This window comes from Equus przewalskii, chromosome 3, assembly GCF_037783145.1.
Source record: "Equus przewalskii isolate Varuska chromosome 3, EquPr2, whole genome shotgun sequence".
In the NCBI taxonomy this organism is placed as follows: Eukaryota; Metazoa; Chordata; class Mammalia; order Perissodactyla; family Equidae; genus Equus; species Equus przewalskii.
This window is the reverse complement of record NC_091833.1, coordinates 65050966-65077246: the sequence shown is the minus strand read 5'-3', so window position 1 is coordinate 65077246 and position 26281 is coordinate 65050966. Positions and strand designations below refer to the sequence as shown.

The window sequence follows — 26281 nt, the reverse complement described above, 5'->3', positions numbered from 1 at the left end:
ATTAAAATTTCTTTTACTCAAGTTCTTTAAGAAGTGAAGCAGGAATGTTAAAGTAAGTTGACTAGAGAATTTAGTCATTAGAACAGTTGATTGATTATGGGCTCAAGTAAATTAATTGGATAAAAGGAGAAAGAGAGCCTCATGTCTCCAATATCTCTCTGTATATCTGTCACTGGGTAAGTCTGAAGTTTGTCACCAAAAAATCTGGAGAAAAGAAAGTTATTGATTCTTATTGTCATCTTAAATTCCCTTTTTTCAGGTCATATACTGAGGTCAGCAGTGGTTTAAATTTATAACAAAATATTTCTGAGCATATTTACAAAATATGTTTAAAATATTAAAATAAACCAAATATTTAAACATTAAGATGTATAAACAATTTGGGTATCTTTTTGAGTGGCTTACAGCTTACACAGCAGCAGATAGGAATCTCTCTTAAGTTTATACCAAGTAGTTCCACTTCGGTTTGCAAGGCTTCAGGAAAAAGAGCATGTTCAATTCTCAATGATTCCAAATGAAAATGAGGTAAAAACTGAAAACATTAGTTTGGAAGTTTGTAACCAGATATTTCAGTAGAAGAATTCAGGATCCAGTCCAGTTCACAGGTAGAAAAAATCTCAAAGACAATTAACAGAACTAGGATCTAATATCCACAAATGCGTATTATAGTTTTTCACTGAAACATAATTCTTCTCTCCAAAATCACCCTCATTTTTACCAAAGATAGTCAAATTAAGACTAATTAGTTTTCAAAATAAGTTTAGTTTCAAGAAACTTGGCCCAATTATTTACATAAGTGCAGCAAGAATAGCAATTGATAATATAGGCTCTTAAATCTGCTTTTGCTGGAAGTTTTTTTATGAGTAATCTCAGCTTGAACCTTAAAGACCTCTCGAAGCCAGGAAAGCCACAGCAAGGATTTATTCCATCAGGCCTTGCCTGCAATACCTTAGATTTGAGTGAATTTCTCTCATTTCTTGAGATTTCCCAAAATATTTCGAGGTTCACTGCTCCTGCCAGATGAGCAAGCTTCCTTACTTACCAGGTAAGATTGCTAAAATCTCTCTCTGTAAAGCAAGGTACCAGGCCCATATTTCCAAGTGGCCATATTTCCAGAAAGTCAACCTTATTCCTCAAAGGCAGGATTGTCATATCTGAGTCTGTATGTTTCTCTCAAATATGACATTCCAGTCAAAGTTTTGGTAAGATAACAAATGTGTCCCGTTATAAGGAGAGCAGATTCTTATTGAACTTATGCAAATAACTATATTGCCACGAAATAACCATACTCACCTACAAAGAATTTCCAAATTCTGGAGGGATCAGGTAGGGAGGAAAAGATAAATGTTTTAGTTCTGCTCATAAAGTTATAATTTCACTAAATTGCTATAAGGCATAGTTAGCAGAAGAGAAAAGAGAAAAAGATTTCCTTAAATCTGAGAAAACAAAACAACAAATCAAAAACAATATTTCAAACAAAAGTCGTAAAAAATTTATAATCATCCTCAGTTCATTCAGTCCTGTATAACCGGTTCTTGATCTTAATCTTCTGTTAGCAGTTTTATGAGGTCATCAGTTTTTCCATTAGATTTCTGTAATTTCTTACCCAGTTCAGTTCTATGATCTGAAAATTTACCAGAAAACTGTAATCCAGAGTAAGTGTCAGAGTCTTTTCCATGAATTCCTCTGAAGATGAGACATATTTGCAAAAGCAAAAAGCATCAGAGTAAAACAACTGACTGTAAACAACAAAAGACTTAAAAATGGCAATTGACAGAGAAGCTTATTTCTGTGATATACAACACTTTAAACTAATAATTAGAATTATGACTGATAACCAGGACAGATCAGAATTTTAGGAATGTTACATAATTTTCAAAACACATATATCAGTAACATTTACCCACATGATACCAACTAAGAAAGATTATCATCACTTATCTGACAATGCTTCCAAGGTAATTTAACAGACCAAATAAGCCTAATTGGTTTAGACTCTTCCACCTTATAGGAAGAGGGCGCCAATTTCTCTGTGAAGTCTCAGGGGCCCTCTGAAAATCCCCAGAGAAATTCTCCTCCTTCATTCAAGTCAAAGGAAAACCTTTATTTAGGACTTGAATTTTTTTTTTTTTTTTTTGAGAAAGAGAAGCTTGTCAAAAATATCAAAAGATTTTTAAAACACTTATTTAAACAACACTCACTGTGAAACAATGCTTAGGTATCAACAGCAAAAAAAAAACCTTAATAGAGAGACCTCTGTCTTTTATACCTAGGAAACATAAACATAGATACAACTAAACATAGATCTTTTGTAAATTTACTCAGAAGGAAAAATCTTTTATAATCTCTTTATCAAGAGCAGACTAAGAGTTTAAGAAAATTATCCTTTTAAGAGAGTTAGCCAAATTCTAGTTTTTGTACCAGTTTACTTTTTCATATTAAAACCCATTTACTTAATTAGATTCATTTCAATCTTAGCCAACTTGACCAGGTATAAAACTCTTTTCAGGATTTCTTGCACAAAACTTCTATAACTTCTTTTGCATTCAGAATTTGTGCCATGCTTGCTTTCTTCCCTTCTAGTACATTAGGACAAATTTATCTTTCTTAACCAAACAGACAAAAATACTTCCATTCTTTATACCTTCTTTACTGAAAACATACATTTTAACTTTCCTTGAATGCAGAGCTGTTTTCCTTATTAATTTCCAATAGCTTTAATTATATATGTTAATTAGACCTTTTAACCATTAACAGACAAAAGGTAAGCAATTATGAACTGCCTTTTATATCAGCATTCTAAACACTTCATAATTTCTAGGAACACGTCACTTTACAGTAAAAGACTCAAAGACTTTTAGCATCTCTGCACTAAAAAGCCAAAAGTAGATAAACTTAGATGTTTAGCAATGTTTATGTTCTATCCAATCCAAAAATGACCCAGATACTCAGATTTTTATCACTTAACTTAGCAGAACTCAAGATTGTTACCAAAAAGAATTTGGAAGCTGTTTTTTCCTCCTCCTCCATTTTTTTTTTCTTCAGTCTTAGGAATTAGTGATGCACTAGGTAGTAGTTCCTGGAGAGGGGAGATGATAATCTTTTTTGTGATAAAGGAACTGGGTGGAATCTGAACTGCCTCTAGAGCAGTATTTCCATCTTGCAAGGATTTTCTAAGGACAGTTGCTCTTGACCTCCCAGAAACTGGATTGTAACTTGAATGACATTCTAGGTTGATCTACCTGTCCAGCTGCATCATAAAGGCACAGAGAAACCCTCAAGTTTCAATTTTACAGAAGGTCCAGGTTCTGGTCAGGTCCAGCCTGAACTTAACCTCGACTTGGTGACAACAGAAGAGATGATGAGCAAAACAGACAAAGAAAGGAAAAGAAGAGATCAGACCTCACCCTCATGGCCTCTTCCAGAAGATAAGAGTCACACAACAGTTCCTATGCTGTGGACACAACCCCAGCAGGACAGTTCACAGAATAAACCACAGGTCTCCTACCCTCATAACTGACTCAGTAGGTGACTAAAATGCTCAATGAGTCAACTGTCAAGAGAGGGCACCCCACTTGGGGTCACCGGGGTGATCAGGCCCAGAAACCCAAAGTTGGGGCTCCCAGGGGTGGAGCCTTTGACTCTTTAAAGATTTCTTTGTTTCCCGGTTGCAAAGCTCAAAAGGAGACGAAAATGGCAATTGTAACTCTAAGAGAGAGATGAAAGACAGGGAGCCATTACTTTGAAAATCCCCCCATTAGGGTTCCTGTAGCAAGGGATGATGTAAAAAGTCATTAAATGATTTCAGTGCAGATGGGGTCTGGTTATTGTGCGGTCGCATAACTTTAGATATGAATCTGGTCACATAGATTGGTATGTACGTGAGGATGCCCTGGGCTTCTCTCCCTGGGGCAGCCCTAATTCATATCATAAACTTTAAAGACATTTGGGTTAGTTCTATTCAGAAAAACTTTTTGTAGGCACTTACTTTAAGTCAATGGAATAGAGCTCTTTAGAAATTGTAAGGGTGCTGAGGGAGAAGAAGGAGATGAGCTCTGAGATTCCAAAGGCAGCTGCAGACGAGATGGAAGGGATAAGCGGGGTGGGACGGTTTCTGACTTCTTATCCTTTTTCAATTCAGGTACACTCTCTGCCAATTTATTAACCGTAAATGGTTAGTCACTTGTAAAGAATTCATTTTATCATTATTACGTTTTGAAACCTCTAAATGTCAATCATAATAAGGTTCCCATTCTTTTGCTTTAGTTTTAGGGCTGGCTCTTTCTACTTGTGCGCGCAAATACAGTAGCTTTGAGATATCAAACGTTCCCCACTTTGGACATTTTAAGACTTAAGTCATTCTTAGTTAATCCTTCCCGTTTTATTAAATACTTGCAAGCATTGTTTCCATATGCATTATGCATGAAACCAGCTGGAGTCCCAGTGGGAGGTTGTCCACCTGGGAGCTGGCCAGCTTTAGAAGCACGGTTTCCCATTTTGTTTTTGCTTGTCTGTTTTTTTTTTTAATAAAGTCTGAACAACTTCTAAGGACAGTGTAGTGGGTCAGAAGTGTGCTTCTTGTGAGTGTTATTCTCTATAGTAAGGTCGTAAACACTCTCTTACGTGCCTCGGTTTCTCCTCCAACAGTCTAAAACCACCGTGGGGCTCAGAGCACTGGTGACCAGCCCTTATGTTCACGTACCCGGATGAGCCTGTAATTAATTACCGTGAATAAGTGGAGTTCCCTATGGGACCACTGCACGTCGGGAGGCTTGATCCTCTGACACTCCAGCTGAGGTCCTTAGTCACCTAAGCGTGCCTTTTGGTAAAGGCCGGGAGGAGTAAGTGTCCCTTTTCTTTGGAGCTGAACACGTTCAGTCTCTCATTTCTCTAACAAGCAGTTTGTTCAGACTTTATAAATACAGTTCTTTCCAATTTAAAGCCAAATTAAAAGGACAACCAACCCAGCTCACTCCAAGCTCCCGCAGCTTAGGAATTCTAAGTTTTTCTCCACCTAGGAAATGTACCGGTACCCCTCAAAATCTCTAGTCTTAAGACCTTACCCAGCTCATATAAACTCTTGGACCATCAACTTAAAGTAAGGAGGTCCGGGTTTCAGGAGAACTCACCAAGGTCACCTGAAGAATGCAGTGATCCGGCTTGTGGGGGGAGGGGTCAATGGGCCCTTATTGGTACCAAATGCCAGTTCAGTGTAGATTCCAGGTGGTCTCTAGTGGGTTTCTCTGAAATCCTGCCACAACTATGCCACGAACTGTTGATGAAAATAATCCTTAACCAATCTATAAATGAAAATTTGGGTGAGTTTATTCTGAGCTTAAATCTGAGGATTATAACCCTGGAGAGTCTTTCCACAAAGGAACAGAGCACTCTAAAGAAGTTGGGGTATACAGGGTGGTTATATACCCTCAAATAGTATGTTTCACATATGATTGAAATGTCCCTTTTACAATAGTCACGAGGCTGTTCTGTCAGCACAGCGATTGACGAAAACGGCAGATAGGTCTGCTGTGAATGCCAGGGGGTGGCAGGTGTTTTGCCTTGGGCTGGGTGGTCACAGATGAGCATTGCAATCAGTTCCCAGCCCAAAGAAAGATGCTTAATCTTTAAGGAGATGCCAACGTTGGGAGGGGGAGAGAAGTTGCACCTTTATCTCAAGGGCCTTTGCTCTTGCCATAGGGAATCTGTAAAGCACATATACAATGCATGCTCAACATCCTTGGTCAGGCCCTTTTGGAAAGACAAGGTCAGGCTGAATTAAGTTTACACAAAGTGGCTTCCTCATATACTCCAATATATGCTATTACTTGCCATTTTTATTTGTCAGTTCTAATTTGAGAGGGTGATGATATGAAAGTGGTTCTGGGATATTCCTGAGCACGATTGGGAGGGAGTATATAATTAGATATTAGTGATTTTTCCTTTTTGCTTTTACCAAATGTCTTGGGATTCATAAATATCATAAAGTTTCAATACCAATTAAGATGATTCTTGTGTTTGTATACCTCCAAAGTAAATTTTTGACAGCAGTGGACTATGATTCAATTGTATTGGTACTGTAATATTTCCTGCTAATATTTGCTAATTTCCATGGATATCTCCCTGTGAAAATAAAGCATAAGAAATGTAAAGTTTAAAAATTTCACATTTTTCCCCCTCTAAGTAACAAATTCTGATTTTTTTAAATATCATTTGCTGGGAACTACTGTGTACCAAACATTATTCCAGGCACTGGTGATACAGGGGCTAGGGCAGAGACAATGCTGTACACCCCTAGGCAAACAGCTTTACCTCTTTCTGAGCAGAGTATTTTTCAGCCTCCCTTGCAGTTAGATTGGGAGCGTACAACTGAGTTCTGGTTGGTGGGCTGTGGGAAACGTAAAAGCTTTCCTCCACCCTCCCGTCTTCTCTTCCACTGCCAGGGAGCCCTTGGAGTCTATGTGTTCAGATGCCTAGAAACAAGACTGAGGTGATCTCCCCACCAAGAGTTGGTTGAAATTTTCTGTCTAGTGGGTAATGAGAGACATGGCTGAAAAATTGTCCCTATTGTGGACGGTTGTGAATGTTAGCCTCCAAAATTTGTATTCAGTTAATAAGGAAACAGAAGGTGACTTAAGATTTTGGCAAGAGGAATGACACAACTGAATTAATATGTAAATATGAGGAAGGGTTAGGAAGGGATAAACGTAAAGAAACATAATTCTCCTTACAACTTTCCAGTGCCCTTGCAATGTTCAAACACAATGTAAATGATTTAATCCACATTTAATTTGACTTATATATGGTATTTGATAATTTTGACTGTATATTCTTCTTAAACAACCCTCTCTTGATTTCCATGTTACCACATTCTGATTGATCTGCTTTCTCTTTGTTAATTCTCAATTTCCCTAAGAAATATTCCTATCTGTTTGGGTTAGAAGTGTTGTTTTCCCTTGAAGTCCCTTAGTTGGCTCTCTCATCTTATGTTACATACTTTTCCCATGGTTTTAACAACAACCTGTAAGCTAATGCCTCCAGAAGGTAGATTTATCCTTGATTTTATTTTCTGTTCTGAATTTTAGACCTATATATCCAACCGCTGTTGCATATCTTCCCCAGATGTTCCTCAGCCATCTCAAATTCAGTCACCACAAATTTAAAACTCATTAGCCTTTGTCTCCACTGAACCAGTTCTTGTGCTGGATTCCTTATGTACCTCATATTTCAGTGATACCTCAGTCACTCTGCTATTCAGGCCAGAAATCTGGAAGTCACCTTAGATTAGGCCTCCTCCTTGATTCTTCAGAACCTAATTGGCTCACAGAGCTGATTGTTTCTATCTTTCAAGTGTCCCTAAGAAAAGCAGCTTATCTGTATGAACCAGCTAGTGGTTAAGACTGTAAGGTCTCCAGGTTCAGAGTTCATATCCCAGATATCATTTACTACTACCAATGTGACTCTGGAAAAATCATAAACCCAAGCTTCAATTTCCTGATCTTAAAACAGAAGTAATGATTCACTTAACTTATAGAGTTATTGTGATGGAGAAAGAAGATGATGAACGTGACATGTATGTTGATAAAACATGGGGTACATTTGGTAAAAGATAGCCATTGTTAATATTATCATTATTATTATTGCCCAAAAAATATGTATTAATTCATGTCTTTATCATCATCCACTTTGTACTGTGGTCTTGAAATTAGTTCCCTTATCTCCAAGCTCAGTTCCTCCCTTCCACCTGCCAACTCTCTCTAAAACCTGATCACAAGCCATAATTGAAAGGATAAAGTTTAAAGAGCTTTATCATGGTTTTTACATTTGAATTTCTCTGATCCTGTCTCTGTTTACCTCTTCATCACTTAGACTTTTAACCTCCAGCAACAAGATAATTAAAAGAAAGAAATAGATCCACCCCCTCACATCTAGCTTTGGCACTTGCATTTTCTGTCTTTAAGCTGATACTGTTACTGCTCTTGTGTAGCTGGAAAACTCCTATTCATTCCTCAAAATCTTGTACAAATTTCACATCCTCTGAAAAGCCTTCCTGGTGACCTAAAGATAAAATGAGTTACCCTCTCTTCTCCATTTGCATATCTTGAATATACTGATATTTTTTCATATATGTTGATGTTTTGTTTCTGTCTGTTAACAATTATTAGGTACTATCTATTTCCATGATTGAATTTAGATTCCTTGTCCCAGGACTGGAACATATATTTGACTTTGTAATTCCAAGGTCTTTACCTTATTGAGATTAATACATGCATATTGAAATGAAATAAAGCTTCTCCAACATTCTAGGAGGGATAATCGAGGATTGAATTATTTTATCTTACCACCATAATTTTGATTATCAAGCTAGCACTTTTTGAGATATGCTGGAAAGTATCAGTAGGTCATAGACCAAATCAATAAGGACTTTACTTTCTAAATATAATGCAAAATACACACACACTCACACACAACTATGCTTTCAGTGCATGTATTAAGTTATTTAATCCTCATAAAAAAATCTTCTATATTAAGTCCTATTATCCTCATTTTACCAAGGGGAAAATTAACATAGAGAAAGCTTAAGTAAGTTGCCTAGGTCACACTGTCAGTTAGGACTGAATTTGAACCCAGATAGTCTGACTATAGGACCATCAATATTAATCACTATCCTATAGTCTGACTATAGGACCATCAATATTAATCACTATCCTATACTCCCTTCTAAATATAAACATTAAAGAGTTAAATCTTAATACAAGATGACATAAGGAAGTGCCAGACTACGGTGAGGTATCTAGCAGATCTGTAGTACAGGTGATATGACTTGATTTTGACCATGAAATTTGGCTAATTAGAGATACAGAAGGATATTTTAGGTAGAAAAGATAGAGAAATAGTATTCCTTTCTGCTCAATATCGCACACACTACAGTACTTCATAAATATATGGAAATTTAATCTTCTAAAGAGTATATGAAATGACTTTTAGAGAAACTGAATCACAGTCATGATTTGCTTTAATGATATTTATCTTCATTCACTACTGATATATTTTACCCGATTATGTAAAAGTTTATTTGGAACCATTTCTAAACGGAGATATTATACGTTTTTAACCTTGTTTCATGTGTGAAAACTAAATGAAATATTTTAATTTAATTTATACACAGTTTTTTGTAACTTTTGGAATATCTGTGTTTTTGCCAATATTTGGTTACTATAGATCATACATTGAAGGTGAACTAATCACATCAATGTATTTTAGTATTTCCTGGTTCCGATTCAAATCTTGCATGAGTTCAGTATTCTAACTTAGCCTTATACTCCTAAAAAACCCACAACAAAAGTATTCACGAAGCAAATGTAGTCAAATTTAACCTACTTTTACACTCCTGAGAGCTTTAAATAAACATCTTCAAATTAAGAACCAGAGCCAGGAGGAAAATGGCGGGGTGAGCTGACCCAGGATTCTCTCCCCTCCAAAATACAACAAAAGATTGGAAGAACTGAATTTCAGAGAACAAAAATAATGCCAGCTCGTTAGAGACCTACAATACCAAGAAGGCGTAGATCATAAACTTTGCTTACACCTTCGGAGGCACTGGAACGGTAGGAGAGAACATCGCTCCCTCCCCTAGAGTCTGTGATTGGGAAGGAGTGCGGGAGGGGCCGCGCGACCTAGGGATCATCCAGGACTCCTGCCACTGATTCAGTGGAGACCCGCTGATGGGGGGAAAGCTTCTGTCTGTGGGGACCCCATAAATCAAGGGCCTTGGGAGACCAGAGAACAGAACTGATCTGAACCCAGACCGGCACGTGTGAGTAACAGCCCCTCCCCCCCAGCGAAGCCAGTGGGCGCAGCCATCTTGCCGGAAGGCAGAGAGCTCATAACATGCCGCTGTCAACCCCCATCTAGTGGCAACAGGCTGTAACTGCAACTGAATTCTACCACCATGAGAAAAAAACACTCCTCTACCATCCAGCAATTTATAAAAGCCCCAGACCAGAAGGAAAACAATAAAAACACAGAATTAAGTCCTGAGGACTTGGAATTAGGTAAACTAAGTGATAATGAGTTCAGAGCAGCTATAATCAAAAAACTCAATGAGGTAGAGAGAAAGATAGAGAAACAAGCCGAGTTCTGGAGTTACTTCACAAAAGAGATTGAAATCATAAAGAAGAATCAAACAGAATTACTTGAGATGAAAAACACAATGGACCAGATAAAACAGAATACAGATTTCCTGAATGCCCGTGTAGACAATATAGAGGAGAAAATTAGTATAATCGAGGACAGACAGGCTGAATGGCACCAGACAGAGGAAGAAAGACAACTAAGAATTTAAAAAAATGAGGAAAATCTCCGAGAGATAGTGGATTCAATGAGGAGTAAGAACATAAGGATCATAGGAATTCCCGAGAATATGGAAAAGGAAAATGGAGCAGAAAGTGTGCTTAACGAAATTATTGAAGAGAACTTCCCAAATCTAGGGATCAACGTAGAAATGTGTGTAGAGAAGGGTTTTAGATCTCCTAGATTTGTCAATGTAAAAAGATCTACTGCAAGGCACATAGTAGTAAAGTTGGCAAATAGGAATGATAAGGAAAGAATACTCAGGGAATTAAGGAAAAAAAAAGAGAATAACCTATAAAGGAGCCCCTATCAGACTGTCAGCGGATTTCTCTACAGAAACCCTACAAGCTAGGAGAGAATGGAGTGATATATTCAAAGCGTTAAAGGATAAAAACCTTCAGCCAAGAATACTCTATCCAGCAAGAATTTCCTTCAGATATGAGGGAGAAATTAAATCCTTTCCAGACAAACAAAAGTTAAGGGAATTTGTAACTAAAAGCCCTCCATTACAAGAAATCCTCAAGAAGGCTCTCATACTTGAAAAAAGAAAAAAGGGAGAAAGGGGACACAAGCCACAGACTAGAGAGACCGATGGATAGAACCAGAACAGGATAGAAAATATTCAATTATAGCATTAGGGTAAAGGTAAGGAAACTACCAAAACAAGGACGATCTTAGCACTCTAACTACAAATGAATAAGATGAGTTGGAATAAAAAATGAAAATAATTATTTAGGAGGGGAAGAGCAAAGGGTCTAAATCAGTATTGGTCAAGTAGGTAAGAGACCACCAGAGAATAGACTATATTATACACGAGATTCTAAATACAAACTTCAAGGTAGACACTAAAATAAAGTACAGAACAAAGTCACAAACCATAAATAAGGAAAAATCTAAGAAACCCAGCATAAGAAATTGCAGTATTAAATGGGTAGTCTAAAGCACACAGTGAAAAGAAATACAGGAAAACAAGATAATGAGTGACAGATTAACAGCACTAAGTCCACATGCATCAATAATCACTCTCAATGTGAACGGATTGAACTCTCCAATAAAAAGACACAGAGTGGCAAAATGGATTAAAGAACACGATCCAACAATTTGTTGCCTCCAGGAAACACACCTCAGCCCCAAGGACAAACACAGACTCAGGGTGAAGGGGTGGAGGACAATACTTCAAGCAAATAGCAAGGAAAAAAAGGCAGGTGTTGCAATTCTCATATCAGACCAAGTGGATTTCAAAATAAGACAGGTAAAGAGAGACACAGAGGGACAATATATAATGATCAAAGGGACACTTCATCGAGAAGAAATAACGCTTATAAATATCTATGCACCCAACACAGGAGCACCAAGATTCATAAAGCAACTATTAACAGACCTAAAGGAAGATGTTAAAAACAATACAATAATAGTAGGGGACCTCAACACCCCACTCACATCAAAGGACAGATCATCCAGACAGAAAATCAACAAAGAAATGATGGAGCTAAATGAAAAACTAAAACAATTGGACTTAATAGACATATATAGATCACTTCACCCTGAAAGAGCTGAATACACATTCTTCTCAAGTGCACATGGAACATTCTCTAGGATAGACCATATGTTGGGAAACAAGGCAAGCCTCTACAAATTTAAAAAAATTGAAATAATAACAAGCATCTTCTGAGATCATAGTGCTATAAGGCTAGAAATTAATTACAAGAAAAAAGCTGAGAAAGGCACAAAGATGTGGAGACTAAACAACACACAACTGAACAAGCAATGGATCATTGAAGAAATTAAAGAAGAAATAAAAAAATACCTGGAAACAAATGAAAATGATAGCATGCCATACCAACTCATATGGGATACAGCAAAAGCTGTACTAAGAGGAAAATTCATCGCAATACAGGCACATTTTAACAAACAAGAAAAATCCCAAATAAGCAACTGTAAAGCACACCTAACTGAACTAGAGAAAAAAGAACAAATGAAGCCCAAAGTCAGCAGAAGGAGAGAAATAATAAAAATCAGAGCAGAGATAAATACTATTGGAACGAAAAAGGCAGTAGAAAGGATCAATGAGACAAAGAGCTGGTTTTTTGAGAAGATAAATAAAATTGACAAACCATTAGCCAGACTTACAAAGAAAAAAGGGAGAAAGCTCAAATAAACAAAATCAGAAATGAGCGAGGAGAAATAACAACAGACTCTGCAGAAATACAACAGATTATAAGAGAATACTACAAAAAACTATATGCCAACAGAATGGGTAACCTAAAGGAAATGGATAAATTCTTGGACTCCTACAATCTCCCAAAGCTCACTCAAGAAGAGGCAGACAATTTGAAGAGACCAATCACAAGGAAAGAGATTGAAACAGCAATCAAAAACATCCCAAAGAATAAAACCCCAGGACCAGATGGCTTTCCTGGGGAATTCTACCAAACTTTCAGAGAGAATTTAATACCTATCCTTTTCAAGCTATTCCAAAAAATTAGGGAAGATGGAACACTTCCTAACACATTCTATGAGGCCAACATCACGCTGATACCAAAACCTGACAAGGACACCACGAAAAAAGAGAACTACAGGCCAATATCACTGATGAACATAGATGCAAAAATTCTAGACAAAATTTTGGCAACCAGAATTCAGCAATTCATCAAAAGAATCATACATCAGGATCAGGTGGGATTCATACCAGGGACACAGGGATGGTTCAACATCCGCAAATCAATCAATGTGATACACCACATCAACAAACTGAGGAATAAAAACCACATGATCATCTCAATAGATGCAGAGGAGGCATTTGACGAGATCCAACAGCCATTTATGATAAAAACTCTGAACAAAATGGGCATAGAAGGAAACTACCTCAACATAATAAAGGCCATATATGACAAACCCATAGCCAACATCATACTCAATGGGCAAAAACTGAACCCCATCCCCCTGAAAACAGGAACGAGACAAGGATGCCCTCTATCACCACTCTTATTTAACATAGTACTGGAGGTCCTGGCCAGAGCAATCAGGCAAGAAAAAGGAATAAAAGGAATCCAAATAGGGAGGGAAGAAGTGAAACTTTCACTGTTTGCAGACGACATGATCTTATATATAGAAAACCCCAAAGAATCCATTGGAAAACTGTTAGAAGTAATCAACAACTACAGCAAAGTTGCTGGGTATAAAATCAATTTGCATAAATCAGTAGCATTTCTATGCTCAAGTAAGGAACCAACAGAAAAAGAACTCAAGAATACAATACCATTCACAATCGCAACAAAAAGAATAAAATACCTTGGGGTAAACTTAACTAAAGAAGTGAAGGACCTATATCATGAAAATTACAAGGCTTTTCTGAGAGAATTGGATGACGACATAAGGAGATGGAAAGACATTCCATGTACATGGATTGGAAGAATAAACATAGTTAAAATGTCTGTTCTACCTAAAGCAATCTACAGATTCAACACCAACCCAATCAGAATCCCAATGACATTCTTTACAGAATTAGAACAAAGAATCCTAAAATTCATATGGGGCAACAAAAGACCCCGAATTTCTAAAGCAATCCTGAGAAAAAAGAACAAAACAGGAGGCATCACAATCCCTGACTTCAAAACATACTACAAAGCTACAGTAATCAAAACAGCATGGTACTGGTACAAAAACAGGTGCACAGATCAATGGAACAGAATTGAAAGCCCAGAAATAAAACCACACATCTATGGACAGCTTATCTTTGACAAAGGAGCTGAGGGCATACAATGGAGAAAAGAAAGTCTTTTCAACAAATGGTGCTGGGAAAACTGGAAAGCCACATGTAAAAGAATGAAAATTGACCATTCTTTTTCACCATTCACCAAAATAAACTCAAAATGGATTAAAGACCTAAAGGTGAGACCTGAAACCATAAGGCTTCTGGCAGAAAACGTAGGCAGTACACTCTTTGACATCAGTATTAAAAGGATCTTTTCGGACACCATGCCTTCTCAGAGAAGGGAAACAATAGAAAGAATAAACAAATGGGACTTCATCAGATTAAAGAGCTTCTTCAAGGCAAACGAAAACAGGATTGAAACAAAAAAACAACCCACTAACTGGGAAAAAATATTTGCAAGTCATATATCTGACAAAGGCTTAATATCCATAATATACAAAGAACTCTTGCAACTCAACAACAAAACATCAAACAACCCAATCAAAAAATGGGCTGGAGACATGAACAGACATTTCTCCAAAGAAGATATACTGATGGCCAATAGGCACATGAAAAGATGTTCATCATCGCTGATCATCAGGGAAATGCAAATCAAAACTACACTAAGATATCACCTTACACCCGTTAGAATGACAAAAATATCTAAAACTAATAGCAACAAATGTTAGAGAGGTTGCAGAGAAAAAGGAACCCTCATACACTGCTGGTGGGAATGCAAACTGGTGCAGCCACTATGGAAAACAGTATGGAGATTCCTCAAAAAATTAAAAATAGAACTACCATACGATCCAGCCATCCCACTACTGGGTATTTATCCAAAGAGCTTGAAGTCAGCAATCCCAAAAGTCCTATGCACCCCAATGTTTATTGCAGCACTGTTTACAATAGCCAAGACGTGGAAGCAACCTAAGTGCCCAGCAACAGACGAATGGATAAAGAAGATGTGGTACATATATACAATGGAATACTACTCAGCTGCAAAACAGAACAAAATCATTCCATTTGCAATAACATGGATGGACCTTGAGAGAATTATGTTAAGTGAAATAAGCCAGCGAGAGAAAGATAATCTGTGTATGACTCCACTCATATGAGGAATTTAAAATTATGGACTAAGAACAGTTTAGTGGATACCAGGGAAAAGGTGGGGTGGGGGGTGGGCACAAAGGGTGAAGTGGTGCACCTACAACATGACTGACAAACATTAATGTACAATTGAAATTTCACAAGATTGTAACCTATCAATAACTCAATAAAAAAAAAAAAGAACCAGAGCCAAAAAATCATTAAAAAAACAATACCCTGGAGTTGCGAATAACTTGCTATGTGAGAGAAATTGAGTGGGTAGACGCTCAGGATATGTTGAAAGAAGAGGTTGCTTCCCTTAAGGCCTCTTTTGTTTACTTCTCTGAAATTGTCCCTTGCTATGTAACTTCCTCTGGAGATTAGCTATAAACCCTTGGAAACAATTTAAAATTCTTCACGCTGATAAAAATCAATGTTAGTCCATGTTAACCTGAACAAAACTATTGACTCTCATGCTAATTAGAGAGTTAAAATAATGAAATACTGTACCTAAGGATATGACGTGCCTGAATCATAAAAAACTGAATATTAAACTGATAATAATCAATGGATTATTCTCCCAGAAATTCACATTTTGATATTCAACAGATCCTTAACCTACAGGACAAATTTTATCTCCTTTTTAAATATGTAAAAGATAAAATATTTTGACAATAGGAAGGCTGTACTTGTGGGGTTCTTCTAAACACATCATGGGAACCTGAAGAGAGGCATTTGAGTAAACTATTCCCCAAATCAGAGGATAACCCTGAGTTACTTACCTCGAATTTCTGAGCCATGTTTTACCCTTCTAAAACTAGATGGGAAATGTACAAAATGATCACTCTAGTTTTTTTCACCTCTAATATTATACAATTCTGAGTAAAATTTATATTCTTTGATTATCAAACTACATGATTTAAGTTACAACAGTAGAAACGAGAAAGGAATGAGCTGTTTAACAGAACACTTCAATTGCTGAGAAATTCCATTCTTCTACTACTAATTAAAATGCTGCTTCGCTTTTATAAAACCTCAGAGTTCACATTTATAGAAGATTCTCATTTATAGAAACCCAAAAGTAATAGAAATATTATTTATTTTTCACATGACCTTTGGAATTTATGCAATATATGATCCAGTTACATGGCCTTTGACTGTTTTTCTGTCTATTTTTTTGTTTGTTATATACCTAGAAATGAGACCATGTTATTTTCCCTCACACTCTGTCTTACAAACAATCTTAATTTATATTAAGATTATCAAATTTAATTGGCTAAAACAACATGGGTCAACATTAAGTCATAGGCTATGAAGAGTAATATTTATGAACATATAGGCATTATAATTTCCCTATCATATATGTCCACTTCAACTTAATAATAATAGTTTGGGTTTTTTTTAAGATTGGCACCTGAGCTAACATCTGTTGCCAATCTTCTTCTTTTTTTTCTTCTTCTTCTCCCCAAAACCCCCCAGTACACAGTTGTGTGTGCTAGTTGTGTGTCCTTCTGGTTGTGCTATGTGGGACACTGCCTAAGCATGGCCTGATGAGCGGTGGCATGTCTGCACCCAGGATCCAAACCAGTGAAACCCTAGGCCAGCAAAGTGGAGTGCGTGAACTTAACCACTTGGCCATGGGACCAGCCCCAATAATAATAGTTTTGAAGTTCATATTATCATTAGAAATTTTCAGAGTTTATGCAACTTGCCCAACCACGCAAATCTTATAAATGGTAAAATCAAGTTTCAAATACTGGAAAGTAACACATCTAATGGTGAAAGCACTGAGCTTTGTTGCTGGAAAGGCCACTGTTGGAAAAATCTAAAACTTGCCAACTATGAAGCTTTGGGCAAGTGAAATTTTTTTTATCATCTTAGCAGATAGTATCCAATTCATAGAATGACTCATTATTATAATCTCACAAATGAAATAATTTAATGGGTATAAAAGATGCAACATGCTGTCTGGCATGTAAAAATTTCTCAATATAGCTTAAGTATTACTGAAATTTTTATGAAATCACCACTATTTATATTATCATTATCTCGAAGTTCATGCACTTTTAAAACTTCAACACCACCTCAAATCAGAAGAAAAATGCATTCTCTTTCACCTAGAGAACTATTCTCCATCCTTCACTCAGTCCTACACGAAAAGAGATAATGAGTCTAAGTTATATTTAAGCTCTGCCTTATAATCAGTCTTGAGCAAGTCATTAGCCATACAATGCTTGGCAACTTTAGCCTTTAAGTGGAAATAATTGCACTTATCTGTGTCTTCTGTCTCATATAGATATTTTACAGTTAAATATACCTTATTATTTTATATCCTCAGGCAATTAATTTTACGTAGTCAGGAAGTACTGGATGGCATTTGCTATTAGGCATTCTTTTATTTTCAGGATATTCGAACATAGATATTTGATGGTGAAGAGTTAATTACACTCTTCTACATTCAGGATCCCTGGGGCCTAATAAAATCCAGAAAACAACTTTCCAATATCGTAGCAATGAAAGGGCTTGATGAGATCATCATCTCAGTTCCTGAAAGCATAAACAACTCTGCTTTATAATAGGTCTTGTTTGCTTGTCAGCCTAAATGAAATACATGTTAGAAATGGGATAGCAAACGTATCTTTATTAAAAATATAATTGTATATATGTGTGTTTGTACCTGTATTTTTTTCAGTTTTTTTAACTTTAGTTTGTCTTTGTTTGTTTCTTTAATGATTTGGTTTTCCCATCAACATGGTATATGATTTTACCTGAAGTTTTAAGTAGGATATTGAGAAATAGACAATATCCTGCAGCATTGGTTGTAAGACAGGTTGAAATAAAGTCTTCCTTATTTTATGAAACCAAAAGTAGGCAACGGTAGAGAAGTGGAGAAAAGCACATTTATGGAACACCTATGGGAATTAGTGTATGTCCCATCACATTGGATAGTTGTGAGAATTAAATTTGTAAAGTACTTCAAATAATAATAAAATATTAAAAACAAGAATAACTACAGTAATTATTTAGCCTTATAGCAGTTTTTAAGATAGATATTATTTATCCCTATCTTATAGAAAAATAAACTGAGGCTTCAAGATGTTATAAGCATTTCCCAAAGTCAAACAACATATACATAGTTAAGTAAAAAATCATAGTCAGGGGCCAGCCGGGTGGCATAGCGGTTAAGTTCATGCGCTCCACTTCAGCGACGTAGGGTTCTCTGGTTCAGATCCTGGGCATGGACCTAACACCGCTTATCAAGCCATGGTGTGGTAGGTGTCCCACACATAATAGTTAGAGGAAGATGCTCACAGATGTTAGTCAGGCCAATTTTCCTCAGCAAAAAGAGGAGGATTAGCAGCGGATGTTAGTTCAGGGCTAATCTTCCTCAAAAAGAAAATCATAGTCAGTTTTACAGATTCTGGAGATCATTTTGCTCCTTTTTTTTAGCTGAATAATTACGTTGTTTTTGTTTGTTTGTTTGTTTCGTGAGGAAGATACACCCTGAGCTAACATCTGTGCCAATCTCTCTTTACTTTGTTTGTGGGATGCCTCCACAGCATGGCTGATGAACCGAGCAGTTCACATCCAGGATCTGAACCTGTGAACCCCAGGCTGCTGAAGTGGAGCACATGGAACTTTAACCACTAAGCCATGGGTCCAGCCTCCATTTTTCTTTTTATTACCCTAATATGAAAGCATTTAAGGTTTTGAATTTGCCAAAGATCACAGCTTCAACAAAATCCTAGACATTTTAATATTTTCAGTTTTATTATTTACTATATAATTTGTATTTAGTTGACCCAATAGATTATTTTAAAGAAAACATATTTCGTTTGGCTTTAATTTTTTAATCAATTGCATTTTACAACAATTTTTAATTATATTCTCTATGTTAATTTGCTGGTCTAGAGAATGCAAACATCATAAATTCTACATCATACATCATAAGTTTTAGGTTTGACTGTGATTTTCTGGTGCCAATAAATGATTATTTTGTTGCAAGTTGTATTATCCATTGCTGGTATAAGCATAAATATGTGTACTTATATACACACACACAAATGAGTTCAATATCAATATATTTTTAAATCTTCAAAATCTTTTTTAAAATTCAATCTGTTGGATAGATTAATACTATGTAAAATGTCCCTCTGCACATATGTCTCTATCAATTTCTCTCAAAACTTTTAACATATACATTATCTGAGTTTTTCTTTTTACTTCGAAAGTATGTATTTGAAGCATAACATTTTGATATTTTTGAATTTATTATATAATACAATATTTATTATTATAGAGTCACCTTTCTATAACTTAATCCTTTTTCTTTGGAATCCTATATTATGAGACAATAGTATTATTAACTTTTTTTCAGCGTGCTATATCTGTTTCTTTAAAAAATTCATATATGAGTATATATATATATAAATATATATGGATATATATATACCTATATAAAATGTATTTATTCAGTTTTGATTTTTAAAGCAATATGAGTACTTTTGTTAACAGAGGTATTTATAATAGTCCTTTAAAATATATTTCCTTCTTTCTTGCCCATCTACAACTTTATGCATACTATAACTTTTGTAGCCTGACTATCTTTTGAGGATAGGATACAAAATTCAGTGTCTTTGAGAAATGATATTTACATAGACTAAAAGCATTAATAATTTCTGTTAACTTGAGAAGACTAGAGTTAGGTTTAGCCTTAAATCCACATTTTCAAGGTCAAAGTGATCTACGGTGGGCTAAATCAGACCTAAAGAAAGTTAACTGGGCCATCTCAGATGCCTTATCCTCAAATCTTTTTCCAAACAATGAATTTCTCTTCTCTAGGAAAGATTAATGTTATTTCTTTCTTCCTCTCTAAAATCTATTCTCAGGATGTGGTGATATGAGATGGGATGAGATGTGCACATTATGAAGCTTAATACAGCTTCCTTTCAGTTCTTCTGGGAACTAGATAACTTCCTGCTTTAACCCACTTGTATACCTTAGACTGGGACATTCTAGATTCTGATTGGCTACAAGTGTTCTGCTGCCTGACCACAAGTCTTTGAAAGTATTCTGCAAATTTATAAAGGTTTTTGAAAGTCACTTCCTATCAACTTTTGAAATAAATTTCAAAGACTCTTTCACAGTTATTTGTATCAAGTTTCAGAACACAATGGGAAGTTGCCCTTAGATGTAACAAACAAAGATATAAATTTGCTAAAATTCCAGGAAGAACAAAGAATATAATTGACGTTGAAAAACACCCTCTAAATACTCTAAGCCATCATGAAATACTAAATGAGTCATGTGACACAAAATGAACGTTTGAGCTTTTTTAATCACATAAAAACCTCTTTCAGTTTATCTGGAAATTTAGAGTATCACATGATAGAATAAGACTTCAAATATGAATTCCCATTTTAAGGTGAGGGTGTAGGAATTTTAAAATCTAGTATAGTTTTATACGTCTTGATAGCTAACAAATCTACGTACCATTAAAAATAAAAACATAATTTTGGAACGTTTTCAGGACATTGGCTGACAAATTTCAAATATTTAAATTTTCATGTATCTAAGAAAAATGTTCAGATTTTGTTTTTAAAAAGTAGTAATTGTAAAGTGTTGATTCACTGAAAAAATCTTGCATTGACTGGTCACAGGTGTTAGCCTAAGTAGATTAATCTGACCTACTAGAATTGCTTTAATTTAAAATATTTGGATTGAAAATAAAGTCTTTTTCATTGGTTGTTAAAATATAATGTTAAATGTTCTCATTGCTCCAATAAACAATGATATCACATGACTTCTCGTTTATAAGGACTTTTTATGCTGGAGTATGGTTTTTAGAATATTGCTTTGGTAATAAACCCAAGGCATAAAACAAAGGGATGTATAAGAGACCACAATGAAGTGGTCATTCATTAAAGTGGCAAAAGGAGGATGCATGTGAAAAAAGTAAAATAGTTTAAATCTTATTTCAACACCATTTAAGGAGTAATACATTTCCAGAAATTTGAAGAATACAGCACTGTAGGGGGTCTCTGATTTAATGATTAAAAAACATCATATATGTATTGTGGTAAAAAATATGCCATATACTGGTCAAAATGTTTTTGAAAAATGAAATAAAGCAGTCATCCATGGAAAGTATATTTTTCTAGCATCTATATAGTATTCTCTTTGGGAATCTTGAGAAGTATACAAAATGAGTCTTGTGAAAGCTATATCTTGGCCTAGATCTGATTTTCATATTCTCACACGCAGATTTTTCAAGAACTCAAACCAGCAGTGGACCATGCGAAATTATTCCTTTGAACTAAATAGAAATACTGTGAGAGTGAAAGACTAACAGACTTTAAAATTATTTTTAACCTTATAAACCCAAAATTAGTAGAGTTGAATACCTCAGTACAATTTTTTTAAAAGATTTTTTTATTTTTTTCCTTTTTCTCCCCAAAGCCCAAATCTGTGGTGATAAGTCCTGCTTTTATTCCTGATATTGGTGATTTATATCTTGTATCTTCTCATCCTTGTCATTCTTGCTAGAGAATTATCAACGATTAATTTTGCTGATTTTTTTTAAGAAGTAGCTTTTGGTTTCATTAATTTTCCCTATTGTTTTCCTATATTCAATTTCATTTATTTCTGATTTTATTATCATTTCTTTCCTCCTGTTTCTTCTGGGTTTATTTTACTTTGGTGAACTAAAGAGAAAATTACAAAATACTGGTCCAAAATCCAGACGACACAGAAATCGAGAAGATTTTTATTGTCACGAGCACTTTTGCTGATTCCTTTAAGGTGGCTGAGAAGCTGAGAAGAGCTTTTGAGCACCTTGTGGGTTTAGAAAGATGAAAGTTAGACTCCAGGCCCCAGAAAAAGACAATGGGGGCAGAAGGGCTTATATAACCCCTGTGCTTTTAACTGAACCCCGGAGAACTTTGAAGTAAGTGCAAATTTCTCTTCCTTTTCCTTTCCTTTCATTTGGAAGAGGCAGCATTGCTAAAGACTAAAGAGTTACTGGAGTCTAGCAGGCAGTAGCATGCTTGGAGGATAAGAAAGTGGCAGTATGGCCAGGGGTCAAGTAAGTGGCAGGGCAGAGCAGGTAGCAGCATGATCATGAGATTGGTTACATATGGGAGATGGGGCAGAATTAAGCAGCAATAAGTACATTAAGGATAATGGAAGGTAATTTAAACATTTGGAAAATGAGAAGGCTAGATACTATCCTTGAGGTTTTGTTTGGAATTATAGGTATTGATGTAAACTTGTATTTTTTACAGTATGAATACCTATAGATTCAGAAATTACATATATATCTATAGATGGAGCTCTATATAGATCTGTCTATATCTACTTATCTCTCTCTATGTATCTATATATCAAGAGACATTGAGAAACAGAGAGTGGAATAACTGCACTAAGATGTCTGAAAGCAACGATGATAACCTACTAGCAATGAGCACACAAAGTGACCAGGTTCTGCTTTCTAACTGTTATTCTCCACTGAAGGAACTCAAAAATCTTGGAAAAATAGCTGGTTCCAGGGCTGAGCCAAGGAAAATATATGGTAAATCAGAAAATAAGCAATTTCTCAAAAGATGATAGGGGAATGTCAAGAAAAAAAAGAAAGAGCCAGTTTGGGGAACCCCCATTAGCCATCTGGGATAATTGGAGTATCAGAATAAATTATGGTATGATATATTATAGCTTTAGAATTAAATAGGAAGCTGTGCATTCATATTGATATGAATGAATAAATGAGGAAGAAAGAAGAGTTCTTTCTTATAATGCCATTTAGTTGGGGCTGGCCCGGTGGCTGGGGGGTTAAGTTCACGTGCTCTGCTTCCAAAGCCCAAGTTTCTCCAGTTCAGATCGTGAGCACAGACCTATACACTGCTCATCAAGCCACACTGTGGGAACTCCCACATAAAAGAACTAGAATGACTTGCAACTAGGATATACAACTATGTGCTGGGGCTTTGGGGAGAAAAAAAAAGAGGAAGATTGGCAACAGATGTTAGCTCAGGGCCAATCTTTCTCACCAAAAATCACACCTTAAAATGTAAAAAAAGTAGGGGCCACCCAGTGGTGCAGTGGTTAAGTTCACATGTTCTGCTTCAGTGACCCGGGGTTCGCCGGTTCAGATCCCGGGTGTAGACATGGCACCCCTTGGCAAGCCATGCTGTGGTAGGTGTCCCACATATAAAGTAGAGGAAAATGGGCACGGATGTTAGCTCAGGGCCAGTCTTCCTCAGCAAAAAGAGGAGGATTGGCAGCAGATGTTAGCTCAGGGCTAATCTTCCTCAAAAAAAAAAAAATTTAAAAAAATTAAAAAAGCCTTTGACAGAACAGTTGGGAAGGGTGGGTGTGGATGCGATAGAGGAATTGAATAGCAGTATTGCATCAATGTGGATTTTCTGATTTGGATAGTTGTAGTTATGTAAGAATGTGCCTTATTTTGGAGAAATACACTCTGGTATCTTTATAAGGATGATTGTATGTACAGCTTGATCTCATACGACTCAGAAAAAGAATAATGATAATGAACGAATGTGAATTTGTGTATTTATGTATATGCACATATGCATGTATAGAGAGAGAGAGAAAAAAATTATGATGAAATGCTAACAATTGAGAAACATGGGTGAAGCAGATACAGGATATTTTGTACTGCTATTATAACTGCTCTAAGCTTGATATTATTTTATAATAAATTATTATTTAAGAAGTAAGAGTAAATTTGAAATAAACCATTTTTAAATGTTTGAATCATCTTAATCCTTAAAAACTGATTAAATGATTCTAACTACTAGTTGCCTTAGACATATGGCAGAAATAAATGAATAATTTTCGCAGGAGGAAGAAAACATTGTCACAGTCTTTAAATTATGTCTACAAACAAATTTTCAAATACAACCTCCCACATACAATGACAAATAACCAAGAATAAGACAAAACAACATGAATTGACTATGATATTCTTCCCAAATATACCCGCCACATCTAATAGAAGTTTATACCTCCCCATCCTATCAACATCAGAGTTGGATATATCACAAGCTCAGACCAATAAATGCGAATAAAAACAACAAATCTAACTTCTATACCAAAGCTTTAAGACTTATGGTCCTGCCTGCTCATTTACCTTTGCCATGAGACCAGTCATGAGACTATGTATAGTCTGCTCCTTCAACCTGGAGCCATTATTCTGGAGTAAGCCATTTTTAATTAGGGAAATATAATTAGTAATTATATTTAATAATTATTAATAGAGTATAATTAATAATTAGAGAAATATAAAATAAAACCACCACAATGAGATGCAGTTTTATGCCTGAGATAGCAAATATCAAAAATATGACAATAATAGATGTTAGCATCCATGTGAAAAACAAGGCAATATCAAGGAATTTCAAAATTCACAGATATGACAACCCAGTAATTAATGACTCGTATGTAGAGAAACTCTAGGGCATTTTCTTCAACACAGATACATGAATATTCCTAGTATCAACCTTATAAAAAGAATTTTTCTACCACTCAAACATCTGTCAACATTAAAATGAATAAACAAATATATTTTTATACATGTCATGCAAACAAATGTTCTATAGCTTCAAATATCAGCATAAGTAAATTTTGGTAACATGACCTTGTGCCAGGATTAAAGCAAATCAGGAAAGAACACATTGAGTATGATTGCCTTTGTACATAATTAAGACCTGCTGATCAAAGGAATAAACTGTATGAGTAAACATGTAAGTGTGTTAAGCTGTGAGGGAAATCCAGGGAGGGGTAAATAGAAAATTCAGGCCAGTGATTATGTTACCTGTGGGCAGGATATGTAAAGAGGTGGGACTGGGAAGCACAGAGGAACTTCAGTGGTGTGGATAAGTTCCTTTTCTTAGGCTGATGGTGGTACAGTGGTGTGCCTTTTGTTCTTATTCTTTACACCATACATGCATACATATACTTTTGTGTATGAATATATATGTTCTTGTACTTATGTAATAAAGCAGTTTAATAAAACTAATTCAGAAAAGGCTACAGTAGGAGAAGAGTAAAGTGAAAAACTGGATACAGTGAGTATAGATAAGTCTTGAATGGCTTCTAATATAAAGAAGATGAGAGAATATGTAGGACTATCTGGATGAGATCTGATGCTAAGATTTGTTTTGTTTTGTTTTAAGTTGTGAGATATCACAACATATTTGCTGATGGGAATTCATCATTTAGGAGAAGAAAATGATGAGGATACAGAGAAGAAGTATCAATTGCTGGAGTAAACAAGTGTTGAAGTGTTCAGTGCACAAGGAGAAAGATTCGAATTACACACATACCAGGGACTGTTCAGCCATAGTAAGAGAAAATTCACAATTGAAGGAAAGAGATACACATTTGTTGGTGGTGGTGTAGGATTTTTCTTTTATTTGTGGTTAAAGGGGATAGAAAATCTCTGTAGTACCCATTCTACCTCTAGAACTTGAATTAAAAAACGTGATGTTTCATTTCAGGTACAGATTACCCCTAGATGCAGATTTTGACTTCTAACACTTGTCTCCAATAGGAGACACTTGATATAAGCTATAAGACACTTTCTTCTAGCAACATGGCTCTCTAAATATTCTGAAAGACAACCAACAAAGAGCAACTAAGTTCTGGATAAAATACACCTTTTGGAGCATTCCTAGCCTTTCTAAAAGTGGAAGACATCTCTACATTTTTAAAAATGGAAGAAAAAAATTAGTATCTAAAGGAGGAGCTGGCAAACTACAACCCTCAGGCCAAATGTGCATTTCTGTTTGTTTTTGTAAATACGATTTTATTTTAACAAAGTGACATGCTCATTCCTTTCTGTGTTGTTTTCCGTGACTGCTTTCAAGCTACAAAGACAGAGTTGAGTAGTTGCAACCATGAGCCTATAGTCCACAAAGTTGGAAATATTTACTATCTGGCCCTTTACAGAAAAACAATTATTGCAAGAATATTACAGAGTTTCTGTAGTTTCAGAATCCATTTTCCCATATTATTAAGTTCTTTTTTTGTTTCTTTTTCTTTTTGAGGAAGATTAGCCCTGAGCTAACTACTGCCAGTCCTCCTCTTTTTTGCTGAGGAAGCCTGGCCCTGAGCTAGCATCTATGCCCATCT

The 26281-nt window shown here is 35.8% G+C and overlaps 1 protein-coding gene across 3 annotated transcripts in view; it reads right to left on the bottom strand.

The window, feature by feature from the left end:
* Positions 1-26281, bottom strand: part of LOC103540136 (sulfotransferase 1 family member D1-like) — a 113262-nt gene that overhangs the window by 15997 nt on the left and 70984 nt on the right. The window contains exon 2 of one of the 3 annotated variants that reach the window (XM_070614739.1): positions 1294-1739. In XM_070614739.1, the coding sequence (XP_070470840.1) occupies positions 1294-1363 (70 nt within the window). In that variant the 5' untranslated portion in view covers positions 1364-1739. Of the gene's footprint in view, positions 1-405; positions 571-1293; positions 1740-3988; positions 4125-26281 lie in introns of those variants that run through there. The other 2 variants (XM_070614740.1, XM_070614741.1) reach the window with 2 other exon arrangements.